At 44.1% G+C, this 17,473-nt stretch overlaps 1 protein-coding gene across 2 annotated transcripts in view; it reads right to left on the bottom strand.

The window, feature by feature from the left end:
- The window catches only part of KIAA1549L (KIAA1549 like), a 308,499-nt gene extending 294,463 nt beyond the window's left edge, over positions 1-14,036 (bottom strand). For both annotated transcript variants that reach the window (XM_042233337.2, XM_042233338.2), the window contains exon 1: positions 13,480-14,036. In XM_042233337.2, the coding sequence (XP_042089271.1) occupies positions 13,480-13,702 (223 nt within the window). In that variant the 5' untranslated portion in view covers positions 13,703-14,036. The remainder of the gene's footprint in view (positions 1-13,479) is intronic.
- Between the last annotated feature and the right edge of the window lie 3,437 nt (positions 14,037-17,473).

The raw sequence follows: 17,473 nt of genomic DNA, 5'->3' as shown, positions 1-17,473 counted from the left end.
GTAGTAGGTAATCTGTTCCTTGAATCACAGAATAATGTAAAACTCCCAGGACCACTGTGTGACTTTTAGCCAATTACTTTCTCAACCCCCTCCTAGGAGTGATATGAGATTCAAACAAGACCATGAAAACTTCTACAATTGTGAAGTGCTCTACCAAACTCTGAGGACAAGTATCCCCACAGGGAAAAGTAAATATATCACATTAACCATAACAGTGGGAAAACCCTCGTTTCAAATGTCATTATATTGCTGGACTAGAGCAAGAACTCATACTCCATACCACTCGAAAAAAAAGCTTTAGTTTCCCTGGTATTCATCAGGTTGATTCATGTATTCATCTCCAGTATTAATAAGATAATAAGAGGAAACTGCCAAAGATTGCTCTATGGCAGTGATTTTTTAATATACTTCCATCCAGTTTAATTATATTCCAAAAATGCTCATAACCCTGGTCCTCCTATTCTTTTCAAAACAAAGACTCATAATTGATAATGCCATCTGTAGGTGTAGAGATATTTTGGCTCAGCTCTTTTCAATAAGGATTTAGAAGCTGTACTATTCATTTCAACACGTTTTCTTCTCAGGCACATTTTTCTTTAGGCTCCCTTGGTTCACTCTTGACATTTGGTAAGTAAAAGACAAGTGACAGAGGAGCAGCATTCATTACCACGGACAGAAGTAGAGGGGTCGGTCCGGGAGCCCTGGTTCCATTCTAGCACTTAATTCCATATTTCGCGTTGAAAGAGTAAAGTGAGAAATATCCTAGGCCTTCCTATTTACTGGCACTGCATAAATACCAAAGTCATTCTGTGTTTCTGACGTCAGGAGGTTTTCTTTCAAGCTAAGAATAGATTTAACATATATAAATCAAAATTAAATTCCCCTCTCGTGGTTAGGATGCATTAGGCAAAGTCTCGTCTGAGTAGACAGATGGCAGGTACAGCAATGACCTTGGGCTAAAGCTTGAGGCAGCTCCTTGGCCCTATTTACATCTGCATTAGTTGGTTTATAAACAACATTTGTCCCTGTTCTATTTGGTGTTTAAAAGGGCCCATGATTTTTCTCAAACATGTGTGGAAATATTTTCCAGGGAAGAAGTCAAAGAATAGAGAAAAGAGAAAGAATGGTCTAAGGATGATATTTTAACTCTGTAGGTTTGAATTCAATGGTTTTAAATGTGTTACCTTTTATAATAAAGGCTTTTCTATATTTCAGGGAGAAGTTCAAATTCTCTTATGACACAATTTACTTTTTCATATGGAAAGAGGGCACCAATACAATGGTAAATGAAAAAAGAAAGGTAAATATTACCCCCTTTATATCTTAGAAAAATTACATGAGAATACGTATATAAATTTTTGTATGAAAAAAAGATTGGAAGGACCTATTATACTTGCTTAACAACAGAACTCTAGCAAATAGCAACTGAGCCACCCAGGCCTTTCTCATTTTGCTGCATATACTGTGCATTACTTGAATTTATAAAGTACTGTATGTATTACTTTAACAATTTTTAGAAGCCAATGAAGATTAAAGATAAGCCAACATTTGTCTGGGCTTCAGGTTGGAACCATGACAGAAAACCATGGGAAATCTCTTCCCTTTTTAGAATGAGAGGCCTAGACTGGGCTTGCCACTAATGTGGCAAGAAGGTAAGAGGAAGAGGTAAGAAATGAATTGGTCTAACCCACAAAAACATCTGCTTAGGGCTCATAAACACACAGCAAGGGCAATGAAGGAAGAAGTGAAGATCCTGAGGCTTTTGTTCACAGGTGGGATAACTAAGGCCCCCAAAAGTGACTTGATAAACAGCAAACAATCAGCTAAAGGTGACCCATTTACTGAACTCATTCAACACAATTTCCCCCCACTCAGATCATTCTAGACCTGAAACCAAACCCTGTCCTAATATCTAAGGGTCCACTGGCAGCCCTGAAAATGAGCAAATATACTAAAGATACCTGATCCTTTTTATTTTACTACAGAAATCCTTAAGGGATCTTCTCATTTTTAAGACCATAGGCCTAAAGAGAAAAATAATACTAATTCTACACAAACACTTTAATAAAAGAGAACAGAAAATACTTTCCTACTATTTTATAGAACAGCATTATCCTTATTCCAAAACCAGACAAACATTTCAGGAAAACAAAGCTACAGACCAATATCCTTCAAGAACATAATGCTTTAACAATTCTTAATGAAAAGATTAGCAAATTAGACCCAACTGGAACAAACATCATGACTAAGCTGGAGTTTATCCCAGGAATGCAAGATTGGTTCAATATCTTAAAATCAGACTAAAAAGAAAAACAGGCTAAAAAAGAAAAACTTTGTGGTGATTATAAGAGAGAAAAAATTTGACAAAATTTAATATTCATCCATGATAAAAAAAAAATTTCATAGCAAACTAGGAATAGAAGTAAGCTTCCTCAACCTGATAAAGGGCCTCTACAAAAAAACAAAAACCAAACTACAGTTAATACCATTGTAGTGAAAGACTGAATGTTTTCCCTCCAAGACTGATATCAGTGCAAGGATGTCCACTCTCCCCATTCCAATTCAACAATGTACTTGACATTCTAGCAAGTGTAATAAAGCAAGAAAAAGAAATAAAAGGCACATAGATTTGATAGAAGGAAACAAGACTATCTATTCATAGATAACATGATTTTGTATTTAGAAAAATCCCAAAGAGTCTGTAAAAAGCTACTAGAACTAAAGTGAGTTTAGAAGGGTCACATGATAGAGATTTTTTTTTTTTTTTTGGCCATGCTGCACGGTTTGTGGGATCTCAGTTCCCTGACCAGGAACAGAACCTAGGCTCTTGGTAGTGAGAGTGCAGAGTCCTAATCACTGGCCTGCCAAAGAATTCCCACAAGATTAATATTTTAAAATCATATTTCTATATACTAACAAAGAAATTTTAAAATACTATTTACCAAAGCATTGAAAACCATGAAATACCTATACAAAATGCATATGCTGAAAGCTATAAAACACTGACGAAAGAAAGAATACCTAAATAAAAAGAGGGAGACATTCACGGATCAAAAAATTCAATATTGTTGAGATATCAATCTTCTCCAGTTGATCTAGATTCAGTGAAATCCCAATCAAAATTCACACAAACTCTTTTTTATGGAGATTGACAAGAAGATACTAAAATCTATATGGAAAAGCATAAACCCTAGAACATCCAAGAAGATTCTGAAAATGAAGAAAGTTAGACAATCCATACTACCTGATTTCAAGATTTATCACAAAGCTTGAGCCGTAGAACTCAATGAGGGGAAATTTTACCCTGAAGGGGACATTTAGCAATGTCTGAAATGTTCAAAATTCTCCAAGCCAGGCTTCAGCAATATGTGAACCGTGAACTTCCAGATGTTCAAGCTGGTTTTAGAAAAGGTAGAGGAACCAGAGATCAAATTGCCAACATCTGCTGGATCATGGAAAAAGCAAGAGAGTTCTAGAAAAATATCTATTTCTGCTTTATTGACTATGCCAAAGCCTTTGACTGTGTGGATCACAAGAAACTGTGGAAAATTCTGAAAGAGGTGGGAATACCAGACCACCTGACCTGCCTCTTGAGAAATCTGTATGCAGGTCAGGAAGCAACAGTTAGAACTGGACATGGTACAACAGACTGGTTCCAAATAGGAAAAGGAGTACATCAAGGCTGTATATTGTCACCCTGCTTATTTAACTTCTATGCAGGGCACATCATGAGAAATGTTGGGCTGGAGGAAGCACAAGCTGGAATCAAGATTGCTGGAAGAAATATCAATAACCTCAGATATGCAGATAACACCACCTTTATGGCAGAAAGCAAAGAAGAACTAAAGAGCCTCTTGATGAAAGTGAAAGAGGACAGTGAAAAAGTTGGCTTAAACCTCAATATTTAGAAAGCTAAGATCATGGCATCCAGTGCCATCACTTCATGGCAGATAGATGGGGAAACAGTAGAAACAGTGACACTTTATTTTGAGGGGCTCCAAAATCACTGCAGATGGTGACTGCAGCCATGAAATTAAAAGACTTTTACTCCTTAGAAGGAAAGTTATGACCAACCTAGACAGCATATTAAAAAGCAGAGACATTACTTTCTCAACAAATGTCAGTCTAGTCAAGGCTATGGTTTTTCAAGTAGTCATGTATGGATGTGAGAGTTGGACTATAAAGAAAGCTGAGCACCAAAGAATTGATGCCTTTGAACTGTGGTGTTGGAGAAGACTCTTGAGAGTCCCTTGGACTGCAAGGAGATCCAACCAGTCCATCCTAAAGGAGATCAGTCCTAGGTGTTCATTGGAAGGACTGATGTTGAAGCTGAAACTCCAATACTTTGGCCACCTGATGTGAAGAGCTGACTCATTTGAAAAGACCCTGATGCTGGGAAAGATTGAGGGCAGGACGAGAAGGGGATGACAGAGGATGCGATGGTTGGATGGCATCACCGACTCATGGACATGAGTTTGGGGAGACTCCAGGAGTTGGTGATGGACAGGGAGGCCTGGCGTGTTGCGGTTCATGGGGTTGCAAAGAATCAGACACAACTAAGCAACTGAACTGAACTGAAGACATTTTGGTTGTCACACTGAGGTGGAGGGTGGGGGTAGTTATCAGAGACCAGGAATGCTGCAAATATCCTACACTGCACAGGACAGTCCACAGCAAAGAATTATCCAATCCAAAATGTCAATAGTGCCAAGGTTAAGAAACTATGAGCTACAGAAAGCAAGACAGTGTTGTATTGGAATAAACAGATAAGTACAGATCAGTGGAACAGACTAGAATCCAGAAATAAACCCACAACATATGGTACCAAGGCAATTCAATGGAGCAAGGATAATCTTTTCAATAAATGGTGTTGGAACAATAAAATATCCATATGAATAAAAGATTAACCTCAACTTGTTCCTTGTACCATATACAAAAATTAATATGAAATAGACCATAGATTGAAAACTATAAAACTTCTAGAAGAAATCATGACAGTTTGTAAACTTGGGTAAGGCAAATACTTCTATCCTAGCACACACAAAAAACACAAACCTTAAATTTAAAAGTTGATAAACTGGAACTATTCAAAATTTAAAACTTCTGTTCTTTGGAAAACACTGTTGATAAAATGAAAAGAAAAACCACACAGACTGGAAGAAAATATTTGCAAAAACCCATATCTGATAAAGGACTTAAAACACATAGTTGATTTTTTAAAATAGGCAAAAGACTTCACCAGGTGCTTCAAAGTAGATATATAAACGGCATGTAAAAGATGTTAAATTATGCAACAATAACATCATTAGTAATTAGAGAAGTTCAAACTAAAATTATCATGCTGCTGCTGCTAACTCGCTTCAGTCGTGTCCGACTCTGTGCGACCCCATAGACGGCAGCCCACCAGGATCCCCCGTCCCTGGGATTCTCCAGGCAAGAACATTGGAGTGGGCTGCCATTTCCCTCCCCAATGCATGAAAATGAAAAGTGAAAGTTAAGTCGCTCAGTCGTGTCCGACTCTTCGCGACCCCATGGACTGCAGCCTACCAGGCTCCTCTGTCTATGGGATTTTCCAGGCAAGAGTACTGGAGCGGGGTGCCATTGCCTTCTCCAAAATTATCATGAGGTGCCACTAAAAAACTATTAGGACAGCTGAAATTTAAATTTTTAAAAAGTTAAAATCGAGTGCTAGTAAAGATGCAGAGGCTCAACTAAAACTCACAGAGACAGGAATACAAAATTATACAGTCATTGTGGGAAAAGATTTGGCAATTTCTTATAAGGCTAAATGCATACCTCACACATGGCCAGAAACCCTCTCCTAGGTATTTACCCAAAAGAGTGAAAACTGCCCACACAAAGCCTTTTATGCCCCAAACTGGAAACAACTCAAATGTCTATCAATTGGTGAATGGATAGCCAACTGTGGTACAGTGAAATATACATGACAATAAAAAGGATAGGACTAGAGGTGCAATGACATATGATTCTCAGGAGTATTATATTCAATGAAAGAAGCCAGACACAAAGCACTACATACTGTATGATTCCATTAATATGACTCTCAGTTAAAGGCAAAATCATACATACAGAGAATAGATCTGCCTAACAGGAATGGGGTGTGTGGGGTGGGGAGAAAATTGCCAAGGGACAGGAGGGATTTTTTTGGAGAATACAGAAATGGCCTATAACTGGACTGTGGTTGTAGATCCATGAGGGTATGTTTCTTCCAAACCCCACCATGCAGAATGTCTGAAAAGGGTGAATTTGACTGTATGTAAATTACACCTTAGTTAAACTTGACTTTAAAAACGAAGAGTGGTGGCTCATGGGCGTGCTTTCTGTACAGCATGACATTTCAAAACTCTGAACTTGCTGGTGACATTTGAAAACAAGAGTTGAAATAAAGATCCAGCTTTTCACCAGAAGTCAGAACTCTGGCACCCTGAGCCTCATTGCAGCTGGTCAAAGACAACCTCTTTGAACAAGGCGGGTACTTTCTGTCTTGCCATACCCTTTCTCCTGATCCACTCATAGAGGTACTTTACCCATCCACCACTCCACCCACTAAGTAAGGGTTTCTTGTCCTGGGCTACAGGGTTGGGGCCAGGTCTGGCTTGGTCTCCCCTTGACCTCCAGTATTTAGGGAAGAGTTTGACATGGCATATGCCTGGTGCTTGATAAATATCATCAAATCAATGTGATTCACATGCTACCATCCCATCAGTGACAATAACTGACATTTCCAATACCCTGGTTGCTAGCTGTTCCTTTGGTCCTGGAATCCCCACAGGGAGCCATCATCCAAGGCAGCCATCCCGTGATCTAGAATAATGTGTCCCTCTGTGTGTTTAGAAATCCCCTGTAATGTGTTGTCAAGCAACGAAAATGTTTTAGGGTCATTCCAACTATTCATTTTTGTCTGGAGAAGAGTGGAGTTGTTGTTTGTTTTAAAAAAAAAAAAAGAAGAGGAGGAAGGAAAGACAGAAAACCACAATGCAGGCTGGAAGGTTGATGAAAATGAAAAAGGAAGCATGCACATTCATTGCGAATATTCTCAGATCACATTCTAGTAATTTAAGACTTGCGATAAGTAGGCTTCTGAGAGGTTCTCTTGGAAGGATTTCAGTATCTCAGTTTCTAAAGTGATGTTCGTCTTTAGGAAGAGTATGGAGCAGGGAAGGGACACGACTTCCGTTTGATGTCAATATTAAAAGCACAGACTCATTGGTTCTCAACTCTTCTTCTTTACATTGTTGAGATGGGGGAGAAAGGGGAGGCAAGTTTGGGATACTTTATAAGTATCCTTGAAGCACTAATAATTAATACTGAGAGTGAAAAAGTCCAAATATATTTTATTGGATTGTCTTAAAGTGAAAAAAGTACAAGTATACTGAAATTATATCCTAACTAAACCCTCTTTTGACCCACCTCCCTTATGACTCTGCCTTTCTTTATAGAAAAGACTAAAAGAGTTCTTTTTCACTGTCTGATTTCCCTTCATTTCCTTTTCTTTACATTTTGTTATTGTTTAATTACTGAGAGAATGTCTGTATACTAAGGCATCTTTGCAATCATCAGTGCTGAACAATTATGTGCACTTAATGAAATGATACTTACCGAAATTTGAAGTTCAGCAAAACCAAAGATATGAAGTGTATACTGAATGACTTTTTATTTTTGAGAACTGCCTTACGGACACAGTGGGGAGAAGGATAGGGTGGGATGAATTGAGAGAGCAGCATTGACACACATAGACTGCCATGCATGAAAGAGCGAGCTAGTCGGAAGCCACTGTATCCTGTATCACACAGGGAGCTAAGCTCGGTGATCTGCGATGACCTCGAGGTGTGGGATGCGAGGCGGGAGGAAGGTTCAAGAGGGAGGAGATATATGTATATATACAGTTGATTCACACTGTTGTCGAGCAGAAACTAACACAACACTGTAAACCAACTGTACTCCAATTCTTCCTTTCTTTCTTGAACCTGTTGCAGTAAGACTTTTGTCCCCTCCGCTCTCAGGGCCAACAAACAGCTCCACATCTCCAAGCCCAACATCCATTGCTGTCCCTATTTAGCCACCTTCAGTCTCTCTGGTTGGTCCCCCCTTCTCCCTGAACCCCTAAATGCTGAAGTATCCTAGGGCTCATTGCTGACATCTCCCCCCTTCCCTATACTTTCTTACTTAGTTCCATACTGATGACTCCTGAATATATATCTCTGGACCCAATATCTGCCTGGAATTCCAGACTACTTTGTTCAATGAGCTATTTGTCATCTCCCTTGGATGTTTAATAAACATTTCAAGCTTAACATACCCAAACCCAACTCTTTATTTACTATCCCAAACCTAAGCCTCCTGTAACCTTCCCGATCTCAATGGCAACTTCACCCTCTGAGTTGCTTGAGCCAAAAACCCTGGAGCCATATTGGTTCCTCTCTTTCTTTCCCACTCCACCTCTAATCCATGAGAAAATTTTATTAGCTTCATCTTCAAAAGATGTCAGGACTTCACTGGCAGTCTAGTGGTTAAGACTCCAAGCTTCCCCTGCAAGGGGCGCAGGTTCAATCCCTAGGTGAGGAACTAAGATCTCACATGCCATTCAGGATGATCAAAATATTTGTTTTTTAATCTGTCCAAAATCTAACCACTTCTCCCCACTGTCTAAGCCTTCCTACCTGGCCTCCTCATTTCCACCCTTGACCTTAAAGTCTTTTGTCTCCAAAATAGCCAGGGATTTTTTTCTAAAACTTGAGTCAGATTATCTTATCCCTTGCTTAATCTCATCCAAAGTAAAACACGAAGTCTTTACTTTGCCAAAATGTTTTACATGATCTGGCATGTAAAACATTTCCCCTTCAACACCATTTCTTACCACCCTCCCCCTATTCACTCAATTCCATGGGGCCCCCCTGCTGTTCCCTGCCTTGAGGAGAATCTCTCCTCAAGGCCTTTGCAGTCACCTAAATATCTTTTCCCAGATATTCACATTTAGGTATCTACTCAAACGTCACCTCATCACGGGGCCTTCCCCCATCACTCTGGGTAACTGAGCACATGCCTGAGGGCACGCATGCATGTGGGCATTAAGCTCTTATTATCCTCTTACCCTGGTTTATTTTTCTTACCACCATCCAACCTACATTTATTTGTTTATATTCATTTGCTGCCTTCAGTGGGGTAACAAACCATCAGCATCAATATCACCTTGGTGCTTGTTAGAAATGTAGAACCAGGCTTCCCTGATGGCTCAGAAGGTAAAGAATCCTCCTGCAATGCAGAAGACACAGGAGACACAGGTTCAATCCCTGAATTGGGAAGACCCCCTGGAGAATGAAATGGCAACCCACTCCAGTATTCTTGCCTGAAAAATCCCCTGGACGGAGGAGCCTGGCAGGCTACAGTCCATGGTGTCACAAAAAGTCAGATACGACTGAGGGACTAAGCACAGCACATAAGCCTTATCCCAGACCTACTGTGTCAGAAGCTGCAACAGGATGTTCAAGTGATTCAAATGCACAGTAAAATCTGGAAAGCACTGGGCTACTTCCTAATTGCCATGAGAATGGGAGTTTGATTTCATTCATTATTGTAACCTCAGAAAGCTGAGGCACTCGAGATACACTGAATGAACGAATGAACTGCTGCACTTGTTTCAAATGGGACCCCAAGCTGATGACGTGCAAAAGGCTGCAGAGGGGCAAAAAAGACCTCCTAGGTCAAAATTATCCCCCATGTATTGCACTCATTTAGAGATTCCAAACCCTTCTTTCAAAATCCAAATACATTCCCTGAATAAAGCAGTCATTCACAACTTGCTGTGGATTACTTAAATAAGATAATTATTCTAACATTTAACAGAATCAGCCAAACTGAGGGAATAGGAGTGAAAGAATGCTGAAACTTCCACAAGTGCCTAGTCTGTGCTACACATTGTAACAGGCCAGAGGGAAACAGAGATAAATCAGGAACTTATAAGCTGGTGGGAGAAGCAGAGGACCCTTCAGGGGAGGGGCAGGAGGGTGGAATGCCTGTGAGGGGGACTTGGGAAGGCTCTAGGGCAGGGAGAGAGTCCAGGGTATTCCTCCCTATAGCATCCTCTGCTCTGGTCACAAAGAACCCTTCTCCTCTGCCTGAAATACCATCATCAACTCTGTCAACATCTACTCATTCTCCAAAGCTCCCAGCCTTTCAGAATTAACTGTACCTTCATTTCATCAGCTCTGACCACACCGTATCACATTTCAAGGACTCAGAGCACCCTGTTCAAGAGGGACTTCTATAAACTATATTACCCTTATTCATGTCTGTATCCCCTGCCCCAGTGTAGCACCTGGACAAAGTGAATATTCAGTCGGTTTCTGTTGTTTTATAAGAATAGTTGGCATTCACTGAGCATTTACTGTGTACCAAGCACTATTTTAAATACTTCAGCTCTATTAACTCACTGAATCTTCACAACAACCCAGTGAGATTGGAGCTATTATTACCCCCATTTTATAGACAAGAGAGCTGAGGCCCAGAGAAGCCAGGTAAAGGAATGACCACAGTACCTGCACCTAAAAGACACACAGGAAATGTTTACTAACATCAGTTCAATGGAAGATCAGCAGTTAAGAAGATCGGGGAGTCAAATTTGAATGTTACCAATCTTCCTAGAGCATTGGAGGGCAAAAGAGAATGGGGAGGTGTCAGAGGTCGCTGCTATAAAGAACCATCTTTCCCACACCAGCCTCCCACAGGCAAAACAGAAGTCACTGCCTGAGAGCAAGGGTTCCCTGGGGACGGAAGTTAGGAGAGAAAGGCGGAGAGAAGAAACTCCAGACCACAGTCTGGAGACGGTACCCCAATTCCTCAGGGATATTAAGGCAAAAGACTTTGGGGCTGAGTGGGTGGAGATGGGCTGGAACACACAGGGGCTCCAGGACACAAAAGGCCTGTAGCACTGTCCAGAAACAGATCTACTTTTACCCACTTGTCAGCCAAGACAAAGGTCTGGCTAGCCTTGCTTAGAAACAAGGTGCAGAACCGTGCAAATAGCATGACTGTAGCAAGCCAGCAGCCTCAGGAGGACCCAAGCATCATGGGTTTGGCCTCTCAGGCAACTCGGTCTCAGACCCACTCTGCAGTCAGTGACAGTACCAAGCCACAGCTCCACCTGAGAAAAAGTTCAAAACCAGGGAGTCTGGTGAAAGCGGAAGGTCTCAGGAAATTGTCATTGGTTCTCCTGCCTCCCTCCTGACACTAGTTCCTCCACAAATCCCACAGGACTCCCTGCCTTGGGTGCAAGACTCACTCACCCTGCAGTAAAGCTCCTCAGGTAGAAATCAGAAAACAAATGAAAGCAAGCAGGAGGCAAAACAGGGAGCCCAGTGCTTAACTCCTCCACTGAGAGAGAAACAAGTCCTGACGTTGAATGAGCGGCAAACATACAGAAAACCCTCGAGCCCGGCAGTAGACTTTGGATCCACAGGTAAGCTGGACCACGGGGAATTGGTCATCAAGGGTGACAGAAGAAAGGACACCCAGAAAACACAGATGAAGCAACGAGTCACTCCAGTGAGAAAAGACAGAGAACTATGGGGAACAACATCAACTTCACTGATTTTTGTTGTTGTTGTTTAGTCACTAAGTCCTGTCTGACTCTCTTTGGGACCCCATGGACTGTAGCCCATCAGACTTCTCTGTCCATGGGATTTCCCAGGCAAGAATACTGGAGTGAGTTGCCATTTCCTTCTCCAGGGGATCTTCTCAATCCCAGGATCCAATTTATGTCTCCTGCACTGGCAGGAGGATTCTTTACCACTGAACCACTTAGGAAGCCTTTACTGAATTTTACCATCATTTAAATCAAAGCATCTTTCCTAGTGATCCCCACCCTACTATGAGAATAAAGGAAAAGGATTCCCAGGCTAAAGCCGAAAGATACAGATCCGAAGTTCCCTAAGTCAGGCTCTGGCAGTCAGAAGGGGCAATGTACAAAGGTCAGAATAGAGATGAGAAATTCCAAACTGATCAAAGGAAATCATCTGACATATCAGGGCAAATAGGATCAATACACAAAAGTCTAAATTTCAAATATTACAAATGGTTGAACAGTTTTTGATATCTGCATTCAAATGAAGAACATCCACAAGTTGGCATATCATAAACTGTTCACAAAACTATTAAAACTTTGATTCACTTAAAATGAAACTCAAAGCATGTTTCTGATCCAATGAATACTAAGGTATTTACATGTGTCTGACTCAGAATTTACCTTTTAATCATTATACCAAACACACATCATTGAAAACTGAGAGAGGCGTAAAAACTGGGGGCTGAAGTTCTTCAGAAGCTTTTCCCAGGTCTTTGGCACACAGCCAAAGATTACTGAACTTTCTAACCACTATAATCACAACAGACAATTCCTGGACAGCAACTTGCACACAGAGACACCTCATGTCAGCGACCCTTTAAGTGAATCAAAGGAAAATGGGCTTTGAATTAAGCTTTGTAGACAGGAAATATTTTTAACCTAAAACAGTGTGAGCTCCTTTATAATAAGGAGATTTAATTTAACTTGGGGGATGGGGCACACTGAGGGATAAAAAACAGTCCTCATTAATCGCTTCTAAAAACCACAGAACTACAGGGTCATATTGGCTGAAACGAAGGCTAAATTCCTTAATAAATGAAATGTACGAAGAGCCCAGAAGTTTATCACAAAAGCCTGCCCTTTACAAGTGCCATAGTAATCATTCTTATTTCAAAGGCAATTGCTGACAGCAGAGTAAGTTTTGAAGAACATTAGCAGAATAATCTCCCCTTAACAGTTAGAACAGATTTTTCAAAACAGCCCAAGAAATTACAGAAATCTACTTCCGGAGGATTCTTGGGAGTCAAAGAGTCAAGTGTGGTTACTTTTAACTAACGTTCCTGCAAACAGTGAATTATATACTCGAACTCTTTGCAAGATGAAATTATTTTAGGTACCTCTATCGCCAAAGTAAAGGAGTCTCCTGTCAAAATAGAGAGGAAAACGCCGACATGGGAATTAATTGCCTAAAACTCTCTGGGCCATTCCATGCGGTCAAAACACAGTGGCCACGCACCAGAGAGCCCAAGTCATAGTGGAGGTCCCCACCCTGAAATGTGTCCTACCAAAACACATCCCTTTTCAGGTGTCCCAAGCACAGCGTGTCTTTATCTAAATGAAGCATGCCTGTGGGACCACTAGACAGGATCTGCAACTTGTCCAGAAGGAACACGCGAATGCACTTCTTTTAACTTCCCCGCCCAACAGTGCCTGCCTTCCCGGGAGACAGATTTCTGACAGTTCGCCTGCTGTTGCAGCAGCAAAGGGCGGGGAAAATCCTAGCGCCGGTGCTGCAACGATCTCCCCATCCACCGCCACCCGATCAGGTACCGGCCTGGATGGGCCGTCCCGCTCCTCCAGAAACCTCCGCGGGCGCAAAGCAGCCGCCAAGTGCTTACCCTGGTCGGCCAGGCAGTGCTCGGGGAGGGCCGCCAGCAGCAGGAGTCCCAGCAGCAGAGGCGGCGCATCCTGGGACGCGGCACACGAGCCCCTCACGCCCGGGAAGCGCGCAGCTCTCCCGGCGGCCCGATTGAGCCCGCGCGCTCGGAGCCGGCCCCTGCGTCCCAGCGCCGCCGGCCCACCTTCCCTCGGGCCCTGGGGCTTTGCCTCCTGCCGAGCCATGGGGACGCTTCACACATCCAGGCCGCTGCCTCGCTCCGCACCGCTCCGGGGAGCCCAGCCTTTGGCACCCCGGTCCTCACCGGGCATCTCCGGCCCGGGCGCCGGAGGGCGGGGGCGCCGGGAGGCGCGACTCGCTGGCTCGTGCTGCTTTGCCCGGAGCGGGCTCCGCGGAGCCGCGGCTTCACCCGTGCAGCGACCGGGGCCGCATGGAGCCGCGGCGGGAGCGGGCCGGGGTTCCCACAGCGCCTGTCTCCGCGCGCCGGCGCGCCCCGGGCAGCGAGGGTGGAACGGGCGCCGCCCGGAGCCCCCACCCCCGGGAGGGCTTCCGCAGACTGAGTGGGTGAGGCTGCGAGCCGCAGGGGCCGGCGGCTGCTGGGCGCGCTCGGGACCCTCCCTCCGGCTGCTGCCTCTCCGCCCGGCTCTCCTCGCTCGCTTGCTGGGGCTCGGGCTCGAGCTCCGGCTCCGGCTCCGGCTCCCGGGCCGAGAGTGTTACTGCAGCTCAGAGCGGCGTCTCATTGACAAAGAAAGCACGTAGCCACCCGAGCAGGCGAGGGAGGCGAGGCAGGCGCGCGCGCGCATCCCCGCGCGGAGTCACCGCGCGCCCCCCGCACTCGCGCGCCCCGCCTGGCTCCGGACTGGGGAGGAGGACCCCTCGCGGCAGTTCAGGCACCGCGGATGTCCGCACTAGGGCGCTGAGGTGGGGGGTGAGGGGGCTTCTTTTCTTCGCTATCCTTCGGCCAGAGAAGGGGAGATCCGCAGGAGAGGTCCTCCGGCCCGAAAAGGGGTGTGGGGGGCGTAAATAGTTGTGGTCAAGGTGCTGAAGAGGTCAGAAAGCTCTTCAGCCTGGGTTTTGAAAAGTCCTTTAGAAGGGAGGCGCGCTTTGCTATTCACTACTTCTCCAAGGGGCCCTCGACATCCGTATGCCTGTTTTACCGCCAAGGAACTGAAGAGCCTGTGGTCTAGCTGCAACACGCTGAGTTAAAACGCATCACAAATGTTTATAGCAGCCACACTGTGTGCAAAGCCGTGCGCATTGGAAAGACCAGGGAAACGTCTCTTCCTGAAAATAGGACAATTAGGCAGTCAGTTACCGTGCGAGACACCGGAGATCCAAGTGGTCAGCAGAAACACAGTCCCTGATGTGAAGAAGTCCCAACTCTTCATTCAGCGGTTCTTCCTGACTGCCTGCTATGTGTCAGGCACTGTCCTAGACCCTGAGGACAATAGCCGCCAGCAATATCCCTGCCCCCTTACAGCTGACATTCTAGTGGAAGTACACTGGCGATAAACAAACAGGTAGTAGACAAGATGTCAGCTGGTGAGGGGGAGGGAGGCCTCACTAAGACGCTGACATTTGAGCAAAGACCTGAAGGAGGTGAGGGAATAAGCTTGGCAAGAAGAGCATTACAGGAACAGGGGGCAGTTCAGTTCAGTAGCTCAGTGGTGTCCAACTCTGCGACCCCATGGATGCAGCATTGCCAGGCTTCCCGGTCCATCACCAACTCCTGGAGCTTACTCAAACTCATGTGGATCGAGTTGGTGATGCCATCCAACCATCCCATCCTCTGTTATCCCCTTCTCCTCCTGCCTTCAATCTTTCCCAGGGTCAGGGTCTTTTCAGATGAGTCAATTCTTCCCATCAGGTGGCCAAAGTACTGAAGTTTTGGCTTCAGCATCAGTCCTTCTAATGAATATTCAGGACTGATTTCCTTTAGCATGGACTGGTTGGATCTCCTTGCAGTCCAAAGGACTCTCAAGAGTCTTCTCCAGCACCACAGTTCAAAAGCATCAATTCTTCAGTGCTCAGCTTTCTTTATAGTCCAACTCACATCCATACATGACTACTGGAAAAACCATAGCTTTGACTAGACAGACATTTGTTGGCAAAGTAATGCCTCTGCTTTTTAATATGCTGTCTAGGTTGGTCATAGTTTTTCTTCCAAGGAGCACCATCTGCAGTGATTTTGGAGCCTGAGAAAACAGTCTCTCACTGTTTCCATTGTTTCCCATATATTTGCCATGAAGTGATGGGACCAGATGCCATATCTTAGTTTTCTTAATGTTGAGTTTTAAGCCAACTTTTTCACTCTCCTCTTTCACTTTCATCAAGAGGCTCTTTAGTTCTTCTCTTTCTGCCATAAAGATGGTGTCATCCGCACATCTGAGGTTGTTGATATTTCTTCCAGCAATCTTGATTCCATCTTGTGCTTCATCCAGCCTGCATTTCACATGATGTACTCTGCATATAAGTTAAAGAAGCAGAGTGACAATATACAGCCTTGACATACTTCTTTCCTGATTTAGAACCAGTCTGTTGTTCCATGTAGAGTTCTGTTGCTTCTTGACCTTCATACAGCTTTCTCAGGAGGCAGGTCAGGTAGTTTGGTATTCCCATCTCTTTAAGAATTTTCCACAGTTTGTTGTGATCCACACAGTTAAAGACTTTGGCAAGGGTGAAAATCCAGGACAACAAGGGTGAAAACCAGGGGCAGCACCAGCTGGGGGTACTCAAGTCCTGGAAAGTGTTAACTCTCACTTACTGTGCATCTGTAGGATAGAAATCACACCATATTTCATCGAAGACTCACATTTTTTCACATATTATCTTTTCAGAAATCAGATACATCTTATCATCCACCTAAGATATGCTGAAACACAGTAACACCTGTTGGTGTTATTATTATTTAAGGTTGCTGTTCAATTAAATCAGTTCTACTGTTGTTTTTAAAGTTGCAATCTAATTGAGGCAATAAAGGGCTTCCCAGGTGGCAGTGGTAAAGAATCTGCCTGCCAATGCAGGACGCACAAGACATAGGTTGGATCCCCAGATCAGGAAGATCCACTGGAGTAGGAAATGGCAACCCACCCCAATATTCTTGCCTGGGAAATTCCATGGACAGAGAAAGCTAGCTGGCTACAGTCCATAGGGTCACGAAGGGTCGGACACACCTAAGTAACTGAGCATTTCATTCCATGAGGCAATAAAAGAACTCCCAAAAATCAATTTGAGCCACTAATGAGAAAGCCATGATTCAGACAACACGAGATAGGAAGCACGGTGCTGGCCATGAGGGGTGATCCCGGGGATAGAAGGTGGGGGAGACAGTGCAGGCGGTCCAGGCAGAGGTGGACGGAAAGATGCCCCGGTTTGGAGCAGCAGAGAGGTGCTGAGGAGCAGGGAGCCTGGAGGGAAAAGAGAGCAAAGCTGGGAAGTAGAAATATGCATAGGTGGAGCCCTGGGGCCACTTATTTGACGCAAAGAACTCTAATAGGGAGAAATGGGAGGTAGAGGGGGAAGGAATATGGGGACCAATTAGTGGAAGACTTCAGACACATCTGGGCTTTTCCCCAAAGAGAGGGGGAGGAGAGGGGGAAGTCACTCACAGAAGCACAGGTCATGTGCCAGGCTCTCAGTGAGAAGCTGAGGGCATAACAGCCAGAGTGATGTGAAAGTAAAAGTCGCTTAGTTGTGTCTGACTCTTTGCGACCCCATGGACTGTAGTCCATGGAATTCTCCAGGCCAGAATACTGGAGTGGGCAGCCTATCCCTTCTCCAAGGGATCTTCCCAACCCAGGAATCGAACTGTAGTCTCCTGCATTGCAGGTGAATTCTTAACCAGCTGAGCTATGGGGGAAAATATAAACCCTTTAGTAGTCATAACCTCAGCTGCTCTACCCCCAATCCTTTATTGTAAACTGAGGAAGCTTGAGGAGCTGACTGAATTCGCATGGAAAGGTACAGAACATTGTTGGCCTGAGACAGAAAAGATC

Source organism: Ovis aries, chromosome 15 (genome assembly GCF_016772045.2).
Source record: "Ovis aries strain OAR_USU_Benz2616 breed Rambouillet chromosome 15, ARS-UI_Ramb_v3.0, whole genome shotgun sequence".
Lineage (NCBI taxonomy): Eukaryota > Metazoa > Chordata > Mammalia > Artiodactyla > Bovidae > Ovis > Ovis aries.
This window is presented reverse-complemented; position numbering and strand designations above follow the sequence as displayed.